Raw genomic sequence first — 23,336 nt, 5'->3', positions numbered from 1 at the left:
TATTAACCGCAGGTAAAACACCGATACCAAACTAAATCCACATTGGACTTACAATATTCTGGGAGACATACACGAATGTTCCATGTTATACAATTTAAATATTTTCTAGAAATGTACTGGGGGATTTTGTTTAACATAATCTCTTCAACTGACATGTTCTCTTTCTTTTGTAGGCCTGGTTGGTGGCAAAGACATCGATAAGAGCCTGGCATTTATTTCTGTTCTAACCAGCTACTTTATAACTGTGAATATTAACTATGCATAATTGTTGGCCAGCAAAACCAAGGAACAAGAGCTATGGCACTTGAAAAAGTCTGTCTGATTCCAGGGTATTTTAGCTATGTTTCATCATCAGAGACCTCCTCTTTTTCGTCTCAACAACAATGTGGTACCTTTTATTTTTTGATAAAAATTAAGGACATGTTCTTTGTTCAACGACCAGAACTTAAAATCTGGTGGAATAGAGTCAGAGACCATTTCAATTATAGCTGAGGAAAATGAAATTTCTATTTTATATGGTGCCTTGTACAGTGAGCATCCTAATTCTTAAGGAAACATATGAGTGAAAAGAAGTTGAGTTTTGTCTGTTAGAAACTCGTGGTTATGGCGAGTGACCCAACGTGATCAGAGGGGGCAAGAGCCACAAAGGAACTCATGACGGGCTATACCATGTTACGGAATGGGGGAGTGGGGAATGGAGGTCAAACCTGTATGTTACGGTGGTCTAACCGTATCCGACTTACATGGCTCAGTTTTACACTCTTCATCATTCTGGTTTTCTTCCCCCTCATTGCTCACTATTATCTCACCACTCTGGATGAGGCTGATGAGACAGGCAAGCGGATTTTTGGCCCACGGGCTGGTAATGAGCTGTGTGAGGTAAAGCATGTACTGGACCTTTGCCGCATTCGTGAGTCTGTAAGTGAAGAGCTCTTACAGTTGGAAGCCAAGCGGCAAGAGCTTAACAGTGAAATTGCCAAGTTAAATCTGAAGATTGAAGCCTGTAAGAAGAGTATTGAGAATGCCAAGCAGGACTTGCTTCAACTAAAGAATGTCATTAGCCAGACTGAGCATTCTTACAAAGAGCTAATGGCTCAAAATCAACCCAAACTTTCTCTGCCCATCCGGTTGCTCCCGGAGAAGGATGATGCTGGTCTTCCTCCTCCGAAGGTCATACGGGATTGTCGGCTACACAATTGTTTTGATTATTCTCGTTGCCCGCTCACCTCTGGTTTTCCAGTCTATGTTTATGACAGTGACCAGTTTGTCTTTGGCAACTGCCTGGATCCCTTGGTCAAACAGGCTTTTCAGGCTACGGCACGAGCCAGCGTTTACATTACAGAAAATGCTGACATTGCCTGCCTTTATGTGATATTAGTGGGAGAAATGCAGGAGCCAGTAGTACTGCGGCCTGCTGAACTTGAGAAGCAGTTGTATTCCCTACCCCACTGGCGGACAGATGGACACAACCATGTCATCATCAATCTGTCACGGAAGTCAGAGACACAGAATTTACTTTATAATGTTAGTACAGGCCGTGCCATGGTGGCCCAGTCCACTTTCTATGCTGCCCAGTACAGACCTGGCTTTGACTTGGTAGTATCGCCACTAGTCCATGCCATGTCAGAGCCCAACTTCATGGAAATTCCACCACAGGTGCCAGTTAAGCGGAAGTATCTCTTCACCTTCCAGGGTGAGAAGATTGAATCATTGAGATCCAGCCTTCAGGAGGCCCACTCCTTTGAAGAAGAAATGGAGGGTGACCCCCCAGCTGACTATGATGATCGCATCATTGCCACCCTAAAGGCAGTACAGGACAGCAAGCTAGATCAGGTCCTAGTAGAATTTACCTGCAAAAACCAGCCTAAACCCAGTCTACCTACTGAGTGGGCACTGTGTGGGGAGCGGGAGGACCGCTTAGAATTACTGAAGCTTTCCACCTTTGCCCTCATTATCACTCCTGGGGATCCTCACTTAGTTATTTCATCTGGGTGTGCAACACGGCTCTTTGAAGCCCTAGAAGTTGGAGCTGTCCCAGTTGTGCTGGGGGAGCAAATACAGCTTCCTTACCAGGATATGTTACAGTGGAATGAGGCAGCCCTGGTGGTGCCCAAGCCTCGTGTTACTGAGGTTCACTTCCTGTTACGAAGTCTCTCTGATAGTGACCTACTGGCTATGAGGCGTCAAGGCCGCTTTCTCTGGGAAACTTACTTCTCAACTGCTGACAGTATTTTTAATACTGTGCTGGCTATGATTAGGACTCGCATACAGATCCCAGCTGCTCCCATCCGGGAAGAGGCAGCAGCTGAGATCCCCCATCGTTCAGGCAAGGCAGCTGGAACTGACCCCAACATGGCTGACAATGGGGATCTGGACTTGGGGCCAGTAGAAACAGAGCCTCCTTATGCCTCACCCAAATACCTCCGCAATTTTACTTTGACTGTCACCGATTTTTACCGCAGCTGGAACTCTGCTCCGGGACCTTTCCATCTTTTTCCCCACACACCCTTTGATCCTGTGTTGCCCTCAGAGGCCAAATTTTTGGGGTCAGGCACTGGATTTCGGCCTATTGGTGGTGGAGCTGGGGGTTCTGGCAAGGAGTTTCAGGCTGCACTTGGAGGCAATGTTCCACGAGAGCAGTTCACAGTAGTAATGTTGACTTATGAGCGGGAGGAAGTGCTTATGAACTCTTTAGAGAGATTGAATGGCCTCCCTTACCTGAACAAGGTTGTGGTGGTATGGAATTCTCCCAAGCTACCATCAGAGGACCTTCTGTGGCCCGACATTGGTGTCCCTATCATGGTAATAGAAAAATGAGCATTTTGTTTTACTGCATGAGATAATATTTCACTCTTAACCCGTTTTTCATCTTTCTGACTTTAGCTATGCTAGCGAATAGAGAGGAGGGATACACACACACAGGCATTCCCTGGATTATGAACAAGTTCTGTTCCTAAGTCTGTCTTTAAGTGGAATTTGTGTGTAAGTCGGAGACCGGTTAGGCATGGTTTGTATCTAATATCAGTTAGTCACATATTTGTCTTAGTATATATTGTACCTTTTTTATGAATAAAGAACATTAAAGAAACACTTCAGATACACTAAAACATCTTTAGCATAATAATACAGTAATAATAATGTTTTGATGTATGTTACAAAGCAGTGCCTGTTATGAACCACTGTACATACCACGGATTTTTAATATGATAGGCGTTACAGGGGTTGGTGTGTAACTACTGGTTGTTGGACGTTTGTAACCCAGGGTCTGCCTGTATACATACATACACACACACACACACACACACACGCATATAACCTGTTGCTGTCAAGTTGATTCTGACTCATAGTGACCCTATAGGAAAGAGTAGAACTGCCTCATAGAGTTTCCAAGGAGGGCCTGGTGGATTTGAACTGCTGACCTTTTGGTTAGCAGCCATAGCACTTAACTGCTACACTGCCAGGTTTCCATATATGTGTGTGTGTGTGTGTATGTATATGTATATGTGTGTATATATATATATACACACACACACGTTTTTTAAACCCGTACCTTTTTCTTTAAAATTTCTGCTTGTTTCTCTTTCTCTTGCCAGTTTTAACTTCCTAAATTTTGGGAGACTTTCCAAAACTGCAGTTGATATTGGCTCTGTGAAGTTTTTACAAAATCCCTTCAGTTATTCCATAGACTTTTTCCATGTCATAACAAGATGTTGATGATGATAAAACTAAAATTTATGAAACACTCATGAGCCAGACATGATAATAAGCATTATAAATTATTATGATTTCATTTTATGTACATGAAAACTGAGGCTTCGAGAGGTTAATTAATTTACCAGAGGTTATAGTTAGTAATAGAGGTGCTGGACTTAAGTATGTCTGATTCCAGAAGCTGCAGTTTTAACAACCTGAAGAATTTGGGAAGAGGACTAGTGTCATTTATCAGGATATAGACTTATTTTGGAAGAATGGAGTGACAGTTTGATATTTGGGGGTTGGAAGTCCTAAATCTTCTCTGCTAGAGTTGCGTGGAGATTCTCATTCTGTACTCTATCATGGTGAAGATGCTGTATCTTACAGTAAAAATAATAACCAAATATGCATGATAGGAGTTGAGTTATTAGTACTTTGTTTGTCTACCTGCTGAACTAAATTTGTCAACGTAAAAGGAGATCTGTTACCCATCTTTCTTAAATGAGAGGCCTTAGAGCAAGTCTTAAGCAAAGTGCCATGTGTTTTTTACGCTGCAGCATGGATAACTTTACAAAAAAAGATTCAAAGAAGGGCATAAGGTCTGATGGGCTGTGTATTGCTAGACGTTTGTTTAAGAAAATTAGTATAGCTTTTAGGGAAGATTTATTTGGAAGGGGAATATTTGGGGTAGTCTAGTTTTATAAAAATTTATTTCATCAGGAAATTAGTTGATGTGAAATATTTTCTAAGAAGCAGCATAGTCTGATGGAAAAATGTGAATTTTGAAGTGGTACAGACCTGGGTTTAAATAACCATTTTTTGGTCTTTGGTAAGTTAATTTCTTTGATCTCAGGTTAAAGAGCAATCTAGATGATATAAGTAAGGAATCTAGGAAGGTACTCAATTATTTGATTCCTACTTATTATTTCATTTCATAGGAGGTGGAAGCCAGTATGTATCTAAAGATAAAAATAATATACACATTTAATGAGAAAGATATGAGTCTCCACCACCTTCCTTTCTCTGGTTATAAAGCATGAACTGTCTTTACAGATATTTATAAAGGTTTCCTGTGTCCTCTACACAGTTTTTCTTTATCTTATAGCTGTTACTACTTAGCTTTCTTCTTATCCAAAGTACCTAGCAATCTTCATTTAAAAATTTTTTTCTTAATACTGTGCTGATGTCTTCGTGTGTTTTATTATTTAATTGGATTTATAATCTGAGGCTATTCAAAGAGTCTGTTGGGTTCTAAAAACTTTTGAGCCCAGAATTTATCTTGTGTGTTATAATATTTTTACTAATGGGAAGGTTTCTTTTATAGACTTCTAGAATATATTTTACTTTTTTCCCTCTCAGTTACAATTTTATGGATGTTATTAAAATTAAAAAAAAAGTATTCTGTCAAAGGTGTATATTGCTCATATAGTAGAAAATAAAGCAGCTTTTCCATTTTTCTTAGTTTTCTTTGAATTTTACAGGGATGTGAACAGGATGGTGCTGCCCAGGTTAACAGTGACTGACATTTATCAGAAAACTTCCAGAACTAATGTAACTTTATTGGGAATAAGTAGTTTTCTTTGATTACTGGACAGCCTGTTGAACTAGTAAAATGCTTATTTGAAAAATGCCAGAAACTTTCCAAGTAGGGAACCATTCTGAATAGCTTTCTTATACTATAAATACAAGTTCCCCCCCCCCCCCCCCCCAGTTCTTCAAAAAAAGAGCAAATAATTTAAGCTGGAGAATCTCACTTTGTTTTCTAAGTATTTTGACTGCATTCTACCTAAGAATGGTATTGTTCTGGACAGTAGTTGAAATTGCTGACCTTTTGGGCATAGAGCCAACACTTCCCAAAGATCAGGGCTAGAGAGAGCCTGTAGTAAAATGGCACTTACTATTTTATCTCAGAGTGGGTTTTCTACCCAGATGCAGATGTAACCCATTATTGGGATAGGTTCACAGGTCTTTATAAAATTTATAAGCAGAGTGGTTCCCAGGCAGTCTTTTAGCTTCCAGTCCTGCAATGAAAATGATTTGAAGTCAGCATGTTGGCCAAACGAATCAACCCAGGAACCTAGATCCATTTCAGAAAATGCCGGGCCATTTGTACTTCCTTTATACTCAGGTTCCCAACTAAGCAATAGGCATAAATACTAGATACTTGTGCACTGTGAATCTGTTGAGCCATAGGTATTCAAGTAAAGAGGGATTAACTTAGGGGTACCTAATAGGATTTAGATATTAAAAATTCTCATCATTTTCTATTATTTATATAACAAAGGGAAAACTACATCAGATCTAGCTTAGAGTGAAGGTGCCACCATCCTTGGACACTCCTGACTTAAATGCTGTATGAAAGAGGGGTCCAACTCAAATGCGCCTGGGAAAGGTGACAGGACTGACTCCCAGAGAGGAGGAGTATTGCCACTTGCCAAAGTGGATCTGTCATCTGAATAGCATAGGGCTGAACGGTGGTGGCGATGGTGGGTGACTGCTTTCTTTTGTCTATTTTATAAACAGATGACTCAGATTCTTTAGCTCCTGGAGTGTAACAACAAAGAATATCTCATGGAAGTCTAATAGAGAGTATTATTGTGCCAAGGCATTTGAAATCTAGTCTTTTGAAAAACTTCCCACTAGGCTGGGGACTACCTCTTTCATGACACTTTAAATATGTTGTTTCTCGATTTTTAGTCCTCGATTGTTTCTGATAATGTGTCAGTGTTTATTCAAATTGTTCCTCTACATGTGATGTGTCATTTTTCTCTGCCTGTTTTCAAAATGATTTTTTTCATATTTGTTTTTCAGCGGTTTGCATAGGGCATGCCTAGGCTTGGTTTTCTTTGATTTTGATTCTGCTTTGGCTATGCTGAGCTTGAATCCGTAAATTTATGTCTTCCATCAGGTTTGGAAAATTTCTGGCCACTATTTCTTCAGCTATTTTTTCTGCCTCATTCTTTCTCTCCTCTCCTTTGGATACTCCATAATATGTATGTTGTTTTTGTTAGGTGCCGTTGAGTAGGTTCCAACTCATAGCAACCATATGTACAGCACAACGAAACACTGCCCAGTCCTGTGCCATCCTCACAGTTGTTGCTATGTTGAGCCCATTGTTGCAGCCACTGGGTCCGTCCATCTTGTTGATGGACTCTTTTTCTCTGACCCTCTTGTTTACCAAGTGTGATGTCCTTTTCCTGGGACTGGTCCCTCCTTACAACACATCGAAGTTATGTGAGACGAAGTTTCACCATCCTTGCTTCTAAGGAGCATTCTCCCAAGACAGATATGTTTGTTATTTTGGCAATTCATGGTAAATTTAGTATTCTTTGCCAACACTGTAATTCAAATGCATCAATTCTTCCTTACTCATTGTCCAACTTTGCATGCATATTAGGCGATTGAAAATACTATGGCTGGGGTCAGGGGCATCTTATTCCTCAAAGTGACATCTTTGCTTTTTAATGCCTTAAAGAGGTCTTTTACAGTAAATTTGCCCAATGCAGTGTGTCGTTTGATTTCTTGACTGCTGCTTCCATTGGTGTTGATTTGTGGATCCAAGTAAAATGAAATCCTTGACAACTTCAGTATTTTCTTCATTCATCATGATGGTACTTATTGGTTCAGTTGTCAGGATTTTTGTTTTCTTTATGCTGAGTTGTCATCCATGCTGAAGGCTGTGGTCTTTGATCTTCATTAATAAGTGCTTCAAGTCCTGTTCACTTTTGGCAGGCAAGATTGTACCATCTGTATATCACAGGTTGTTGATGAGTCTTCCTCCAGTCCTGATGCCCCATTCTTCATATAGTTCAGCTTCTAAGATTATTTGCTAAGCATATAGATCAAGTAAGCATGGTGAAAGGATACAACCCTGACATACACGTTTCCTGATTTTAAACAATACGGTATCCCCTTGTTCTGCTGGAACGGCTACCCCCTTGGTCTATGTCCACGTTCAGCATGAGCACAATTAAGTGTTCTGGAATTCCAGTTCTTCACAATGTTATAACAGTTGAGTGCCTTCGCATTATCAATAAAACACAGCTAAACATTTTTCTGGTATTCTCTGCTTTCAGCCAGGATCCATCTGACATGAGCAATGATATTTCTCATTCCACTTCTCTTCTCAATCTGCCTTGAGTTTCTGGCAGTTCTCTTTTGATATACTGCTGCAACCATTTTTGAATTATCTTCAACAAAATTTTACTTGCGTGTGATACTAATGATATTGTTTTGTATTTTCCACATTCTGTTGGGTCACCATTCTTTGGAATGGGAACAAATGTGGATCTCTTCCTTTCGGTTGGCCAGGTAGCTGTCTTCCAAATTTCTTGGCATAGATAAGTAAGCGCTTTCAGCACTGCATCTGTTTGTTGAAATATCTCAATTTTTATTTTACCAATTCCTGGAGCCATTTTTTCACCAATGCCTTCAGTGCAGCTTAGACTTCTTCCATCAGAACCATTGGTTCTTGATCATATGCTACCTCCCGAAATGTTCAAATGTCGACCAATTCTTTTTGGTACAGTAACTCTGTGTATTGCTTCCCAGTAACTCTGTGCATTGCTTCCGTCTTCTTTTGATGCGTCCTGCCTGGTTCAATATTTTGACTGTAAAATCTTTCAGTACTGGAACTCGAGGCTTGAATTTTTCTTCAGTTCTTTCAGTTTGGGAAATGCTGAATGTGTTTTTGGTTTTCTAACTCCAGGACTTTCCTGCCTTTTTAATGACCTTTTGCTTTCTTCATGTATCATGTCTTTGATGTCAGTGGGTCAAATCCATTCTTGAGATAGTCTTTAAATTCAAGTGAGATATATTCAAAGTTGTACTTTGGCTCTTGTGGACTTGTTTTAATTTTCCTCTGCTTCATTTTGAACTTCTGTATGAGCAATTGATGGTCTATTCCGTAGTCAGCCCCTGGCCATGTTCTGACTGATGATATTGAGCTTCTTCATCATCTCTTCCCACAGATACAGCTGATTCGATCCTTGTGTATTCATCTGATGAGGTCCACATGTATAGTTGCCATTTATGTTGTTGAAAAAAGGTATTTCCAGTGAATAGGTCGTTGGTCTTGCAAAATTCTGTCATGTAGTACCCATTGTCGTTTCTATCACTAAGGCTGTATTTTCCAACTGCTGATGCTTCTTATTTCCAACGTCCGCATTCCAATCAATAGTAATTATCAATACATCTTGACTGCATGTTTGATTAATTTCAGACTGCAGAAGCTGGTAAAAATCTTCAATTTCTTCATTCTAGGCATTACTGGCTGGTGTGGAAAGTTGACTAATAGTTACATTAACTGGTCTTCCTTGTAGGTGAATGAATGTTATCCTATCACGGACACACGTTGTACTTCAGGACAGATCTTGAAATACTCTTTTTGACTGTGAATGTGACCCTGTTCCTCTTCAATTTGTTATTCACAGCATAGTATACCATTTGATTGTCTGATTCAGAATGGCCAGTATCAGCCCATTTCAGCTCACTGATGCCTCCGATACCTATCTTCAAGCATTCCATTTCCTTTTTGACAGCTTCCGGTTTTCCTACATTCATTTCCTACATTCCATTTTTGGATTATTAGTGGATGTTTCCAGTTGTTTCTTCTCATTTTGAGTTGTGCCACATCATCATATGGAGGTCTTGAAAGCTGTACTCTGTCTACATCACTGATGTCGACTGTACTTTGAAGTGGCAGCTGTTCCCCGGCTGTATTTTGGTGTTCCATTTGATGTTTCTGGCACTATATCAGACAGTGTTCCACTGCTATTCATAAGATTTTCACTGACCAATTTTTTTAGAAGTAGATCGCCAGGTCCTTGTTTGTATGCTGTCTTAGTGTGGAACCTTCACTGAAACCTGTCCACCATGGGTGACCCTACTGGTATTTGAAATACTGGTGACATAGCTTCCAGCATCATAGCAAAACGTAAGCCACAACAGTATGACGAATTGACAGATGAATGGTGGATATGTATGTTGGACAGTTTAGTATTGTCTCCTGGCTCTCTTCATTTTTTTCAATCTTTTTTTCCTCTCTGTTCTTCAGTTAATTTTTATTGACCCGTCAGGTTCAGCTACATTTCTGTCATCTCCATTCTGTTAAGCCCATTGATGAATTTTAAATTTCAGATATTGTATTTTCCAGTTCTAGAGTTTCTGCTTGGTGTTTTTTTAAAAAAATAGTTTCTGTTTCCTGTCTCAATCTGTTCAGTATCTTTGCTAATTCCAACATGTGAGACAGTTGATTTTTTTTGACTGATTTCAGCTTTCCTTCAGGACTGGGACACCTTTTTCTGGTTCTTTATATATCAAGTTTTGTGTTGAATCATACACTTTGTGCATGTTATGTTGTAAAACTCTTGATTTTGCTTTATTTCTCTGATGAGTGTTGATATTTTTGTTTCATCAGGCAATTACTTTGGTTGAACTCAAACTGAAAATTCTGACTCATTTAAGGGTTAATTCAATTATTTTATCTTTAGCTGGTCTGCTTTCAAACTGCCCCAAGCATGCATAGTTTAGTGGTAAGCCAGAAACTGTGCAGTATGTACCCAGAACTTGGACCTACCCCTCTTTGGGTCTCTTCTTTCGGAAATTTCCTCCTTATATTCTAAGGGCTGCAGTCACCCCAACCCTCTTTTCTTGTTCTTTAGGCCAGAAAGACTGGGTTTTTTATGAGAGTGTTAGCTAACCTGTATGGTTCCGACTCTGGCCTGCTCTCAGGATAAAAACAACAGCACCTCTCTGCACTATTCCCTCCTTCTAAATTTCAGCTCCGCTTCATAATCTGCCATCTTTTGTTCATTTTCTGGTGCCTTCGGGTAATTGCTTTTTTGGTGTTTTTGTCCAGGGCTTAGAACTCGTTCTTCCTGGTTTAGTCATGGCTGAGGAAGCAAAACTGGCACAGACTGTAATTTTTAAAATTTGGGTAAACTGGAACAGTAACCGGGATGGGAAAAATTATGCGTCGAAGCCCTGCTAGAAACCTGATCTCCCTTTTAGAAAACAAGGGCAGTGTACACATTGCATAGCAACCAGATCTCTTGCCGGTCAGGTTTTGAGCAATGTCCGTAAATAGTGGTGCCCTGCTCAAAAATGGTGGCTGACTGCGACGCTTTGAATGTGTGTCACTCTCCACAGCCCTGCCGGTAATCCAATCTGATGTATCAGGCTCCTGAAAGAGCTCACTGTGCCTCTTCCAAGTCTCCCATTCCAGGGCTTTGACCCAAATTTTTCCCATTCTGGTTATCATTCCAGATCACCCAAATTGTAGAAATTCAGGTTGGTTCTGGTTTTGCTTCATTGGCTGTGGCTGAACCAGTTTGAAGCTCTGTTTTTGCCCAGAGTGTATACTTATCTGTAGGAGAATTGGGTCTAACCCGTTGCCATTGAATTGATTCTGACTCATAGAGACCCTATAGAACAGAGTAGAACTGCCCATAGGGTTTCCAAGGAGCAGCTGGTGGATTTGAACTGTGAGCCTTTTGGTTAGCAGCCAAGCTCTTAACCATTCCGCCACCAGGGCTCCTTATAGTTATCATCTGTAGGAGAATTGGGTCTAGTAGGAGCTTATTTGGCTTAACTGGAGATAGAAACCTCCAATTAGTGCCTTTTTTATACATAGCCTCACCAAAATTTTTGGTTAGAATTGTTATTCCAGCCAGTTAACACATTTTCTTCACACTGCTTTATATCCTCGAAAACAATAATAGGTGTGGTGGTCTTGTTGGAGCATTCTGTGGTAATGAGAACCTCAAAATCTACCCTTTTGGAATAGGTGCTGGGAAGCCTCTTTGAAGAGGTGACAGTTGAACAGAAGTTGAGTGAAGTGAGAGAACGGGCCATGCACGGTACATTCTGACGAACTTGACATGTTCAGGCAATGGCAAGAACACCTAGGGTACCTGGGGTGGAGTGATAGAGGGGGAGAGTTTGAAAGGAGGTTGGAGAATAAGGCAGGGGTTAGGAAGTGAGGGGTCCAGGACTTGTAGGACCATGATAAGGATTTTATTCTAAATGTGTTAGGAAGCCATTGGAGGGTTGCACAGGGGAGATATGTGATTTGTGTGGGAGTGTAGGGAAAGAGTAGAAACAAGCGAAAGGCTGTTAAGAGTTGTTTAGGTGAGAGGTGATAGTGGTTTGGACTAGAGTAGTAGTGGTGGAGATGGTGAGTTCAGAGAATAAGCATATCATACATCACTAATAGACTCCAGGGTCTCTGTGTAAGTGGTAAGGTGAGACTGCACCATGGATTCCAAATGAAAAATGTGGAGATTCTTTTTCATTGCCGTCTGGTCTCCCTCCCGGCCCTTAGTATTAGAATTGAAAAAGAAGAGTTATGTGTTTTGGGAACTTAAATATCGTGCCAAAGGACTTATTTTAATACCATTTCTCCAGAAGTCTACTAGGGAAAAAGAAGGAAGACTGGAAGAGAAGCTGCATAGGTAGTAAACTCTTGGTATCGTCAAGCCTTGGTACTCTGCCAGTCAGGCTGTTAAAGGCCTTACTGCTTGTAGTTAGACCTCAGGCAAGAACAGAAATAATTTTAAAGGCTTATTCCTTAGGAAGTTTAAAAGCATTGTTTTTAATCTGTGTTCACTGTACCTTGATATTAAATTATTACTTGAATAGACTAGAAATAATTTCCTGTAATTGTCATTTCTAGGTAAAGCTAATAAGAAAAACCTTGTCCAGTTTCTACAGGACCAAGATTTTACCAACTCTGCTAAGCTTCACTAGGTTTCGTGGTATCTGGGTGTTTCTTTGAAAATATTTTACTTAACAATTCACTGGCTATAGTTGTGGCTCTCTTTTTCTGTTTGAGGTGGGCTGAATGGCTCTGAAGAAGAATTACATAAAAGAAAGCTACCAGAAATGAGAAATTAATAGCAAACTTACAGAAGCTTAAGGAATTGCAGAAAAAATTTTATATTAGTTTCCCAGGGCTGCTGTAACATTGTATACAAATTGGGTAGCTTATAAAAACAAAAATTGTCACAGTTGTGGAGGCTAACCCATTGCTGTCCAGTTGATTTGATTCTGACTCATAGCTACCCTATAGGACAGACTAGAACTGTCCCATAGGGTTTCCAGGGCTGTAAATCTTTGCGGAAGCAGACTGGTGGGTGGGTTTGAACCCACCAGCTTTTTGATTAGTAGCCAAGCGATGAACTGCTGCATCACCAGGCTCATTGTCTGGAGGCTAGTAGTCTACATTCAGGGTGTGGGGGCCACCTTCTGTCTCAAGGCTCTAGATGAAAATCATTTCCTATCTCTCCTGTCTCCTGGTAGCCTTGGGTGTTCCTTGGCTTGCTGCTGCAGCATAGCTTGTCATCACCTGGCCATCTTTCCTCTGTATATCTCTTCTGTTTTCTAAGGATACCACTCAAATGGCATTAGGACCCACCCTACTCTGGTATGCCCTCATGTTAATTCAACTGATCTAAGCATCTTCAGATACACTGTTGCCAAACAAGATCATGTTCACAGGTGATTAGGACTTCAGTGTATCTTTTTGGCAGGCATAATATGTAACAGTCCACCTTTTGATTCCCAAAATTCATGTTGCTCCCATATACAAGATACAGCTACTCCATCCCAGCATCCCTAAATGTCTTAGCCCATTCCAGCATTAACTCTATAAGTCCAAAATCTCATCTTTTGAACAGTTTAAATCACATATAGGTGAGACTGGGTATGTTCCATCCTGGGGCAGAATTCCTCTACATCTGTGGACCCCTGAAACCTAGAATACAGGTTATCTGCTTCCAAAATGCAGTGGTGATACAGGCATATGTTAGACATTCTCATGTCAAAAGGGAGAGATTGGAGGGGAAGAAGGGGTCATAAGTCCAAAGCAAGTTCAAAATTCAGCAGCGGACATTTCGTTAGATTTCAAGGCTTGAGAATAATCCTCTGTCTTCTGGGCCCACCTGAGTGGTAGCCCTACCCCGTCAGCTCTGGGCAGAGGCCCTGCCCTGTTTTCCTTGAGTGATGGCTCCACCCCATGGAACTGAGGAGGAGGTGTCCAGTCCCTCGGGCCCTTGCTGGCAGCGTTCCTGACCTCTGAACCCCTCTGGGGATCATCCTTTCCTTTTTTAAATTTTTATTATGCTTGAAGTAAAAGTTCACAAATGAAGTCAGTCTCTCATACAAAAATTTATATACACCTTGCTGTATACTCCTAGTTGCTTTCCGCCTAATGAGACAGGACACTTCTCTCCACCCTCTATTTCCATGTCCATTCAGCCAGCTTCTGTCTCCCTCTGCCTTCTCATCTACCCTCCAGATGAGAGCTGCCCATGTAGTCTCATGTGTCTACTTGAGCCAAGAAGCTCACTCCTCACCGGTATCATTTTCTATCCTATAGTGCAGTCCAATCCCTATCTGAAGAGTTGGCTTTGGAAATGGTTCCATTCTTGGGCTAACAGAAGCTCTAGGGGCCATGACCTCCAGGGTCCTTCTAGTCTGTCAGACTGGTCTTTTTACGAGAATTTGAGGTCTGCATCTCACTGCTCTCCTGCTCCCTCAGGGGTTCTCTGTTGTGTTCCTTGTCAGGGCAGTCATCTGTTGTAGCCGGGCACCATCTAGTTCAGATCTCGGGCTGATGTCATCTCTAGTTTATGTGGCCCTTTCTGTCTCTTGGGCTTATAATGACCTTTTGTCTTTGGTGTTCTTCATTCTCCTTTGTTCCAGGTGGTTTGAGACCAATAGATGCATCTTAGATGGCCACTTGCTAGCGTTTAAGACCCCAGACGCCACTCTCCAAAGTGGGATGCAGAATGTTTTCTTAATAGATTTTATTATGCCAGTTGACTTAGATGTCCCCTGAAGCCATGGTCCCTAAACCCCTGCCCCTGCTATGCTGGCCTTTGATGGGTTTGGTTTATTCAGGAAACTTCTTTGGTTTTGGTTTAGTCCAGTTGTGGTGACCTCTCCTGTATTGTGCGTTGTCTTTCCCTTTACCTAAAATAGCTCTTGTCTACTATCTGATTGGTGAACGCCCCCTCCCTCCTTCCCTCCCTCCCTCCCTCCCTCCCTCCCTCCCCACTCTCATAAGCATCAAAGAATATTTTCTTCTGTGTTTAAACTATTTCTTGAGTTCTTACAATAGTGATCTTATACAATATTTGTCCTTTTGCAGCTGACTGATTTCACTCAGCATAATGCCTTCCAGATTCCTCCTTGTTATGAAATGTTTCACGGATTCATCATTGTTCTTTACCGATGTGTAGTATTCCATTGTGTGAATATACCCTATAATTTATTTATCCATTCATCCATTGATGGGGATCTTGGTTGCTTCCATCTTTTTGCTATTGTAAACAGTGCTGCAGTGAACATTGTTGTTGTTAGGTGCCGTCGAGTCAGTTCTGACTCATAGAGACCCTGTGCACAACAGAACAAAACACTGCCTGGTCCTGCACCATCCTTTGCAGCCACTATGTCAGTCCACCTTGTTGAGGGTCTTCCTCTTTTCCACTGACCCTGTACTCAGCTAAGCATGATGTCCTTCTCCAGGGACTGATCCCTCCTGACAACATGTCCAAAGTATGTAAGATGCAGTCTCGCCACTCTTGCCTCTAAGGAGCGTTCTGGCCATACTTCTTCCAAGACAGATTTGTTTGTTCTTTTGGCAGTCCATGGTATATTCAATATTCGTCGCCAACACCACAACTCAAAGGCGTCAACTCTTCGGCCTTCCTTATTCATTGTCCAGCTTTCACATGCATATGATGCGATTGAAAATACCATGGCTTGGGTCAGGCGCACCTTAGTCTTCAAGGTGACATCTTTGCTCTTCAACACTTTGAAGAGGTCCTTTGCAGCAGATTTGCCCAATGCAACGCATCTTTTGATTTCTTGACTGCTGCTTCCATGGGTGTTGATTGTGGATCCAAGTAAAATGAAATCCTTGACAACTTCAGTCTTTTCTTCGTTTGTCATGATGTTGCTCATTGGTCCAGTTGTGAGGATTTTTGTTTTCTTTATGTTGAGGTTTAATCCATACTGAAGACTATGGTCTTTGATCTTCATTAGTAAGTGCTTTAAGTCCTCTTCACTTTCAGCAAGCAAGGTTGTGTCATCTGCATAATGCAGGTTGTTAATGAGCCTTCCTCCAATCCTGATGCCCCGTTCTTCTTCATGTAGTCCAGCCTCTCGTATTATTTGTTCAGCATACAGATTGACTAGGCATGGTGAAAGAATACAACCCTGACACACACCTTTCCTGCCTTTAAACCAGTCAGTATCCCCCTTGTTCTGTTTGAACAGCTGCCTCTTGATTTATGTAAAGGTTCCTCATGAGCACAATTATATGTTCTGGAATTCCCATTCTTTGCAGTGTTATCCATAGTTTTTTATGATCCATACAGTTGAATGCCTTTGCATAGTCAATAAAACACAGGTAAATATCTTAAACATCCTTCTGATATTCTCTGCTTTCAGCCAGGATCCATCTGACATCAGCAATGATATCCCTGGTTGCACATCCTGTTCTGAGACTGGCCTGAATTTCTGGCAGTTCCCTGTCAATATACTGCTGCAGCCACTTTTGAATGATCTTCAGCAAAATTTTGCTTGTGTGTGATATGAATGATACTGTTCGATAATTTCTGCATTTGGTTGGATCACCTTTCTTGGGAATAGGCATAAATATGGATCTCTTCCAGTCAGTTGGCCAGGAAGCTGTCTTCCATATTTCTTGGCATAGATGAGTGAGCACCTCCAGCGCTGCATCTGTTTGTTGAAACATCTCAATTGATACTCCATCAATTCCTGGAGCCTTGTTTTTCACCAATGCCTTCAGAGCAGCTTGGACTTCTTCCTTCAGTTCCGTTTGTTCCTGATCATATGCCACCTCTTGAAATGGTTGAATATCAACTAATTCTTTTTAGTATAATGACTCTGTGTATTCCTTCCATCTTCTTTTGATGCTTCTTGCATCATTTAATATTTTCCCCATGGAATCCTTCACTATTGCAACTCGAGGCTTGAATTTTTTTTTTGGTTCTTTCAGCTTGAGAAACAGCGAGCGTGTTCTTCCACTTTGGTTTTCCATCTCCAGCTCTTTGCACATGTTATTATAATACTTTGTCTTCTTGAGAGACCCTTTGAAATCTTCTGTTCAGTTCTTTTACTTCATCAATTCTTCCTTTTGCTTTAGCTGCTCAATGCTCAAGAGCAAGTTTCAGAGTCTCCTCTGACATCCATCTTGGTCTTTTCTTTCTTTCCTGTCTTTTCAGTGACCTCTTGCTTCATGTATGATGTCCTTCTACAGCTTGTCTGGTCTGCGGTCACTAGTGTTCAGTGCATCAAATCTATCCTTCAGATGGCCTCTAAATTCAGGTGGGATATACTCAAGGTCATATTTTGGCTCCCGTGGACTCGCTCTGATTTTCTTGAGTTTCACCTTGAACTTGCATATGAGCAATTGATGGTCTGTTCCACATTCAGCCCCTGGCCTTGTTCTGACTGATGATATTGAGCTTTTCCATTGTTTCTTTCCACAGATGTAGTCAGTTTGATTTCTGTGTGTTCTATCTGGCGAGGTCCATGTGTATAGTCGCCGTTTATGTTGGTGAAAGAAGGTATTTGCAACGAAGAAGTCGTTGGTCTTGCAAAATTCTATCATTCGATCCCTGGCATTGTTTCTATCACCAAAGCCGTATTTTCCAACTACTGATCCTTCTTTGTTTCCAACTTTCGCATTCCAGTTGCCAGTAATTATCAATGCATCTTGATTGCATGTTCGATCAATTTCAGACTGTAGTAGCTGATAAAAATCTTGTATTCATCTTTGGCCCTAGTGGTTGGTGCATAAATTTGAATAATAGTCGGTGGCATAGCTTCCAGCATCACAGCAACACACAAGCCCCCACAGTACGAGAAACTGACGGACACATGGGGGATGAGGGATATAAGTCTGTAATTTTCTTTTTTTGTGGTGGCTTTACCTGGTTTTGGTATCAGGGATATGGTGGCTTCATAGAATGAGTTTGGGAGTATTCCGTCCTTTTCTATGCTCTGAAATACCTTTAGTAATAGTGGTATTAACTCTTCTGTGACAGTTTGGTAGAACTCTGCAGTGAAGCCATCTGGGCCAGGGATTTTTTTTGTTGGGAGCTTTTTAATACCTTTTCGATCTTCCCTTTTGTTATGGGTTTATTTATTTGATCTACTTCTGTTTGTGTTAGTTTATGTAGGTAGTGTGTTTCTAGAAATTTGTCCAGTTCTTCTAGGTTTTCAGATTTGTTAGAGTATAATTTTTCATAGTAGTGTAATATGATTCATTTGATTTCATTTGGATCTGTGGTTGATATTGCCTGTATCATTTCTTATTCGGGTTATTTGCCTCCTCTCCTGGTTTTCTTTCGTCAGTTTAGCTAGTGGTTTATCAATTTTGTTGATTTTTTGAAACAACCAGCTTTTGATCTTGTTAACTGTTTCAATTGTTTTTCTGTTCTCTATTTCATTTAATTCAGCCGTAATTTTTATGATTTGTTTTCTTCTGGTGCCTGAGGGTTTCTTTGTTGCTCTCTATCTGTTCAAGTTGTAGGGATAATTCTTTGATTTTGGTCCTTTCTTCTTTTTGTATGTGTATGTTCATTGATATAAATTGACTTCTGAGTGCTACTTTAGCTGTGTCCCAATGGTTCTGATGGGAAGTGTTTTCTTTCTTATTGGAGTGTATGAATTTCTTTGTTCCATCTTAATGTCTTTCATAACCCATTTGTTTTTGTGCAGGGTATTGTTCAGTTTCCAAGTTTTTGATTTCTTTTCCCTGTTTTTTCTGTTATTTATTTCCACTTTTATGGCCTTATGGTCAGAGAAGATGCTTTGTAATATTTCAGTGTTTTGGATTCTGTTAAGGCTTGCTTTATGACCTAATATGTGGTCTCTTCTAGAGAATGTTCCACATGCACCAGTAAAGAAAGTATACTCGGCTGCTGTTGGGTGAGGTGTTCTGTATATGTTTGTGAGGTCAAGTTGGTTGATTGTGGCATTTAGATCATCCGTGTCTTTATTTAGCTTCTTTATGGATGTTCTGTCTTTCACTGAAAGTGGTGTGTTGAAGTCTCCTACTACTATTGTGGAGGTGTCTATCTCACTTTTCAATGCTGATAGAGTTTGTTTTATGTATCTTGTAGCCCTGTCATTTTGTGCATATTTAATATGGTTATATCTTCTTGGTGTCTTGTTCCTTTAATCATTATATTGTGTCCTTCCTTATCCTTTGTGGCCGATTTAACTTGAAAGTCTATTTTGGCAGAGATTAATATCGCCACTCCTGCTCTTTTTTGATTTTTGTTTGCTCGATGCATTTTTTCCCCATCCTTTGAGTTTTAGTTTGTTTCTTTCTCTATGTCTAAGGTGTGTCTCTTGTAGGCAGCATATAAAAGGATCATGTTTTTTAATCCATTCTGCCACTCTCTGTCTCTTTATTGGTGCATTTAGTCCATTTCTATTCAGCGTAACTACGGATAGGTCTGAGTTTAGTGCTGTCATTTTGATGTCTTTTTTTGTGTTATTGATAGTTTTTTTCCCACTTAATTCTTTGTGCTGAGTCGTTTATATATTGTCTTTTTCTGTTATTCCCTGTTGTTGATTTTGTTTCTGCTGAGTATTTTTTTCTTGTATTTTATTTTGATGAGTAAGATTGTTAGTTACTTTGTGGTTATTTTAATAATTTCCTGTATTTTTCTAAGTTTAAACCTAACTTTTATTCTTTATACTGCCTTGACTTCCTCTCCATATGAAAGATGTATGACTACATCTCTTAGTCCTTCTTTCTTGTTTTAATATTGTCGTCTCTTACATAATGACATCGCTGTTTCCCTGTTTTGAACATTTTTGTATCTTGATTTAGTTTTGTGATTTGCCTCTCTGGGTTGACATTTGGCTGCTGTGTTCTGTGTACTAGCCTTGGGCTGATATCTGATATTGATTTTCTAACCAGGGATCTGCTTTTAGTATTTCTTGTAGTTTTGGTTCGGATTTTACGAATTCCCTACACTTGTTTATCTGGAAATGTTTGATGTACCTTATGTGGAGTTCGAGGAGCATCTTGGATAGATATCTTCTCATCTTTCACGATATCAGGGAAGTTTTATGCCAGCAAATCTTCAACAGCTCTCTCTATATTTTCTGTTAGCCCTCCCTGTTCTGGAACTCCAGTCACTCATAGGTTATTTCTCTTGATAGAGTCCCACATGATTCTTAAGGTTTCTTCATTTTTTTAAAATTCTTTCTTCTGATTTTTCTTCGATTGTATTGGTGCCAAGTTCTGCCTTCCATTTTCTCAATTCTGTTCCTCTGACTTTTTATTAAGTTGTCTACTTCTGTAATTTTATTGTTATTCGTCCAAATTTCTGATTGCTGGCTGTCTATGGATTTTTCCAGTTTATTAAAGTTTTCATTGTGTTCCTAAATAACCTTTTTTATTTCTTTACCTGCTTTACCTGTGTGTTCCTTGGCTTGTTCTTCATTTTGCCTGATCGCCTTCCTGATCTCGTTCCTGATGTCTTAAAGAGTTCTGCATATTGATCTTTTGTTTTCAGCATCTGGTAATTCCAGAAAGGCACTTTCATCCAGAAGATTCCTTAATTCTTTGTTTTGAGAGCTCGTTGAAGCAATCATTGTCTGCTTCTTTATCTGATTTGATATTGATTCTTGTCTCTGAGCCATCTATAAGTTATTGTATTAGTTTATTTTTTGTTGGCTTACTGTATCATATAGTCTTTGTTTTGTTTTGATATGCCCAAATAGTCTGCTTGAGTGAGCTAGCTTGGTTATTTTCACCTTTGAAGCTCTAATGCCTTGTCACCAGATGGCCAGAGCTGTTGTCAAGTATGTGAGCCTAAGAGTCCGTTCACTTTTCTTGTATGGATTCAGCTCAGGTGTCCAGTCCAGGTTGTTGGTCATCAAGTGTGTGGTACAGGCTCTGTCCTACAGTCTTGGAGGGGCAGGCATGGTTGGTGTAGGTACTGCTGTCTGGTTGCAGCAGGGGGTTATGCTCTGAACAAGGCAGGGGCTGAGAACCATCCCCCAAGTGTCAGTGAGGACAGTGCGTCCCTGTTCCATGGAGCGCACAGGTGGGTGAGTTCTACAGACAGACCATGGGCACTCGGTGCTTTTGGTTGTAAGGACTGGGAGGTACCACTTAGTCTTGGACCCCTGTCGCAGGTGGCTAGGTGACGGGGGCAGAGCCACCAGTCCTTAGGCCCCTGATGTGTGTAGGTTAGGACCCTTTTTAATAAGTAAAGTGGTGTGAAACATCAAACACCCACCTCTCCACCGCACTGCTGAAACAGTTGAAGTCTGCCAACAAGGGCCCATTCTCCTGAAACAGGCTCGCACAGGTTCATACGGGGGGGGGGGGGGAGGTATTCCAAGTCCACAGACCATTTACGCCTTAATAGGAGCCCTTTCTGTCCTGAGCTTCCCAGCTTAGTGGAGGTGGCAGATTAACTTTTCCCCCAATTTTGAATGTATTTCTTCTCCAAGCCAGGGGAATGGCTCAGCACATGCCGCAGGACCTATCTCAGTCCCAGGGAAATAGACAGCCAGTGAAGCTGGCTTGGAGGCTGGGGGCGTGGTAAAAACAAACACAAGTATTTAGCTTTTGCCAAGAGTGCCGTTCTTCTCTAGTTCTGGAGGTGGCAGTAGGCTGTGCAGCTTGCTGCCTGTCCCTGAGGAAACTACGTCACGAACTCTACTGCCTGCCCTGTCGCAGTCACTCCAGGGAATGGTGCCTGAGGGTGCCTGGTGATTCAGGTCTGGCAACTCCTTTCCGCTCCCAAACCGCCTCTCCCTCCCCCTGCTGCTCAGTCCATTTTCTAACTTTGCCTTTCATGTTAAGGGCTCCTAGGTTGTCATAAATATAATCGTTTCCCTTTTTATTTGGGGTCTTAGAGGGTTCACTGGAAGCGTCCGATCACTCTACCATCTTGGCTCTGCCTCTTCTTTCCTTTTCTTAAAGGACAACCTATGTTTGCAGCTGAGCAACTCCATATGCCCATTTCCTGCTGGTAGAGTCTCAATAGTATGAAAACCTTCCTTCATTCTGTCCCATGTCTGTCACCTTAAGTCTAAGCTAGCAGCATTTCTACTGAGATAGTTGATTGGAACCATAAATCACACACCTGATCTTTCTAGCAAACTTGAGAGAGAACACCTGATGCTACCAGAAGATAGGAGAGACATTTTCCAGCCACATCTTTGGTGTTCTCTCTAGAGCACACTTTCTCAATTTTTACGATATGGGTAGACTGAGAATTTCCCAAATCTTCAAGTTCCTGTTCCTTTTTGCCTAACAGTGTATGCCACAAATTATCTCTTTCCTCAACATTTTTCTATAAGCAGCTAGGAGAAAATAGATGCACCTTCTATTCTTTGCTCAGAAATTTTAGCTAAATTTCCAAGTTTATTGCTTACAGTTTGTTTTCTACAAAGCAGTAGAACATAATTCATTTCTGCTGCTTTGTAATAAGGATCACCTTTCCTCCAGCAGCCAATAACATGTTGCTCATATCTATGCTCACCAAAAAACACTTTTGATGTTCTTATTTTTAGCAACATTCTGTTCATGACAGTCTATGTATTTTCTGATTTGATGGCAACTAGTGACAACAAAACGATAGGAGCTTTGTCTGCAGCTCTCCTTGCTCTTTTCTGTGCCTTCACGAGAATCATCTTTAACATGCGTAATTCAACCAACAGTCTGTTCATATGCAGTGTAGTCTTTTTCTATCAAGTGCATCAAAATTGTTCAGCCCTCTACCTGTTACCCAGTTCAAAAGCCACGTCCATGTTTTTAGGTTATTATAGCAGCACCCCACTTCCTGTACCAGAATCTATACTAGTTTCCTCAGGGTGCCATAATGAAGTGCCACAAACTGGGTGGCTTAAAACTAAATTCAGGGTGTTGACAGGGTCGTGTTCTCTCTGAGGGCTCTAGGGGACAATCCTTTTTTGTCTCTCTCGGCTACTGGTAGCCCCAGATGTTCTTCGGCTTATAACTGCAGCATAACTCTATCAATATACAAGTAGTCCCCACCTTACAATGGGGTTCTGTTCTGATAACTCTGTTGTAGGTCAGTTCTGATGTAAAATCAAGTACTTCACTTTTTTTAGTTTCATTATTACCTTTTATTATCAGCATCTTTATAAATCATATCATTGAATTCCAGTGAGTGAACATCTGAGAATAACAGCAAATTTCATGCTTCAACTCTGTATGTGTAGTACATATTAAAAAAAAAATTTTTTTTTTTTTTTTAGTACATATTACTAACGATAAAATGTGCAAAAAAAGTCAAGAGTGTGGTTTGTCATAACTGAAACACGTTGTAAGTTGGGACTACTGGTATAGAAATCTTCCCTCTGTCTGTGAGTCTCGTCTCTTTTATATGGATTAGGACCCACTGTACTCTGGTTTGACCTCACGTTACCTGATAATTAATGTCTTCAGAGACCGTATTTCCAAAATTAGGTTCACAGGTGCAGTGGTTTGGACTTCAACATATGTTTTAGGGGGGACACAATTCATTCCATAATGTAACAGTCATGGATAAATGATTTGCTAATTGGAGCAAAACATTCTTTAGGTAATGTCTTCCTCTTTTGGTTTGTAT

General features: G+C 40.7%; 1 protein-coding gene across 3 annotated transcripts in view; it reads left to right on the top strand.

Moving 5' to 3' along the window:
* The window catches only part of EXTL3 (exostosin like glycosyltransferase 3), an 85,124-nt gene that overhangs the window by 17,088 nt on the left and 44,700 nt on the right, over window positions 1–23,336 (top strand). For all 3 annotated transcript variants that reach the window (XR_007514865.1, XM_049865681.1, XM_049865680.1), the window contains exon 3: window positions 174–2,802. Coding sequence is in view for 2 of the 3 variants with exons in the window: in XM_049865681.1 (XP_049721638.1) it covers window positions 655–2,802 (2,148 nt within the window). In the remaining variant the exon portion in view is untranslated. The remainder of the gene's footprint in view (window positions 1–173; window positions 2,803–23,336) is intronic.

The sequence above is a fragment of the Elephas maximus genome, chromosome 22 (genome assembly GCF_024166365.1).
Source record: "Elephas maximus indicus isolate mEleMax1 chromosome 22, mEleMax1 primary haplotype, whole genome shotgun sequence".
NCBI lineage: Eukaryota > Metazoa > Chordata > Mammalia > Proboscidea > Elephantidae > Elephas > Elephas maximus.
Note: the sequence above shows the minus strand (reverse complement) of the source record. Positions and strands in the feature narration are given on the sequence as shown.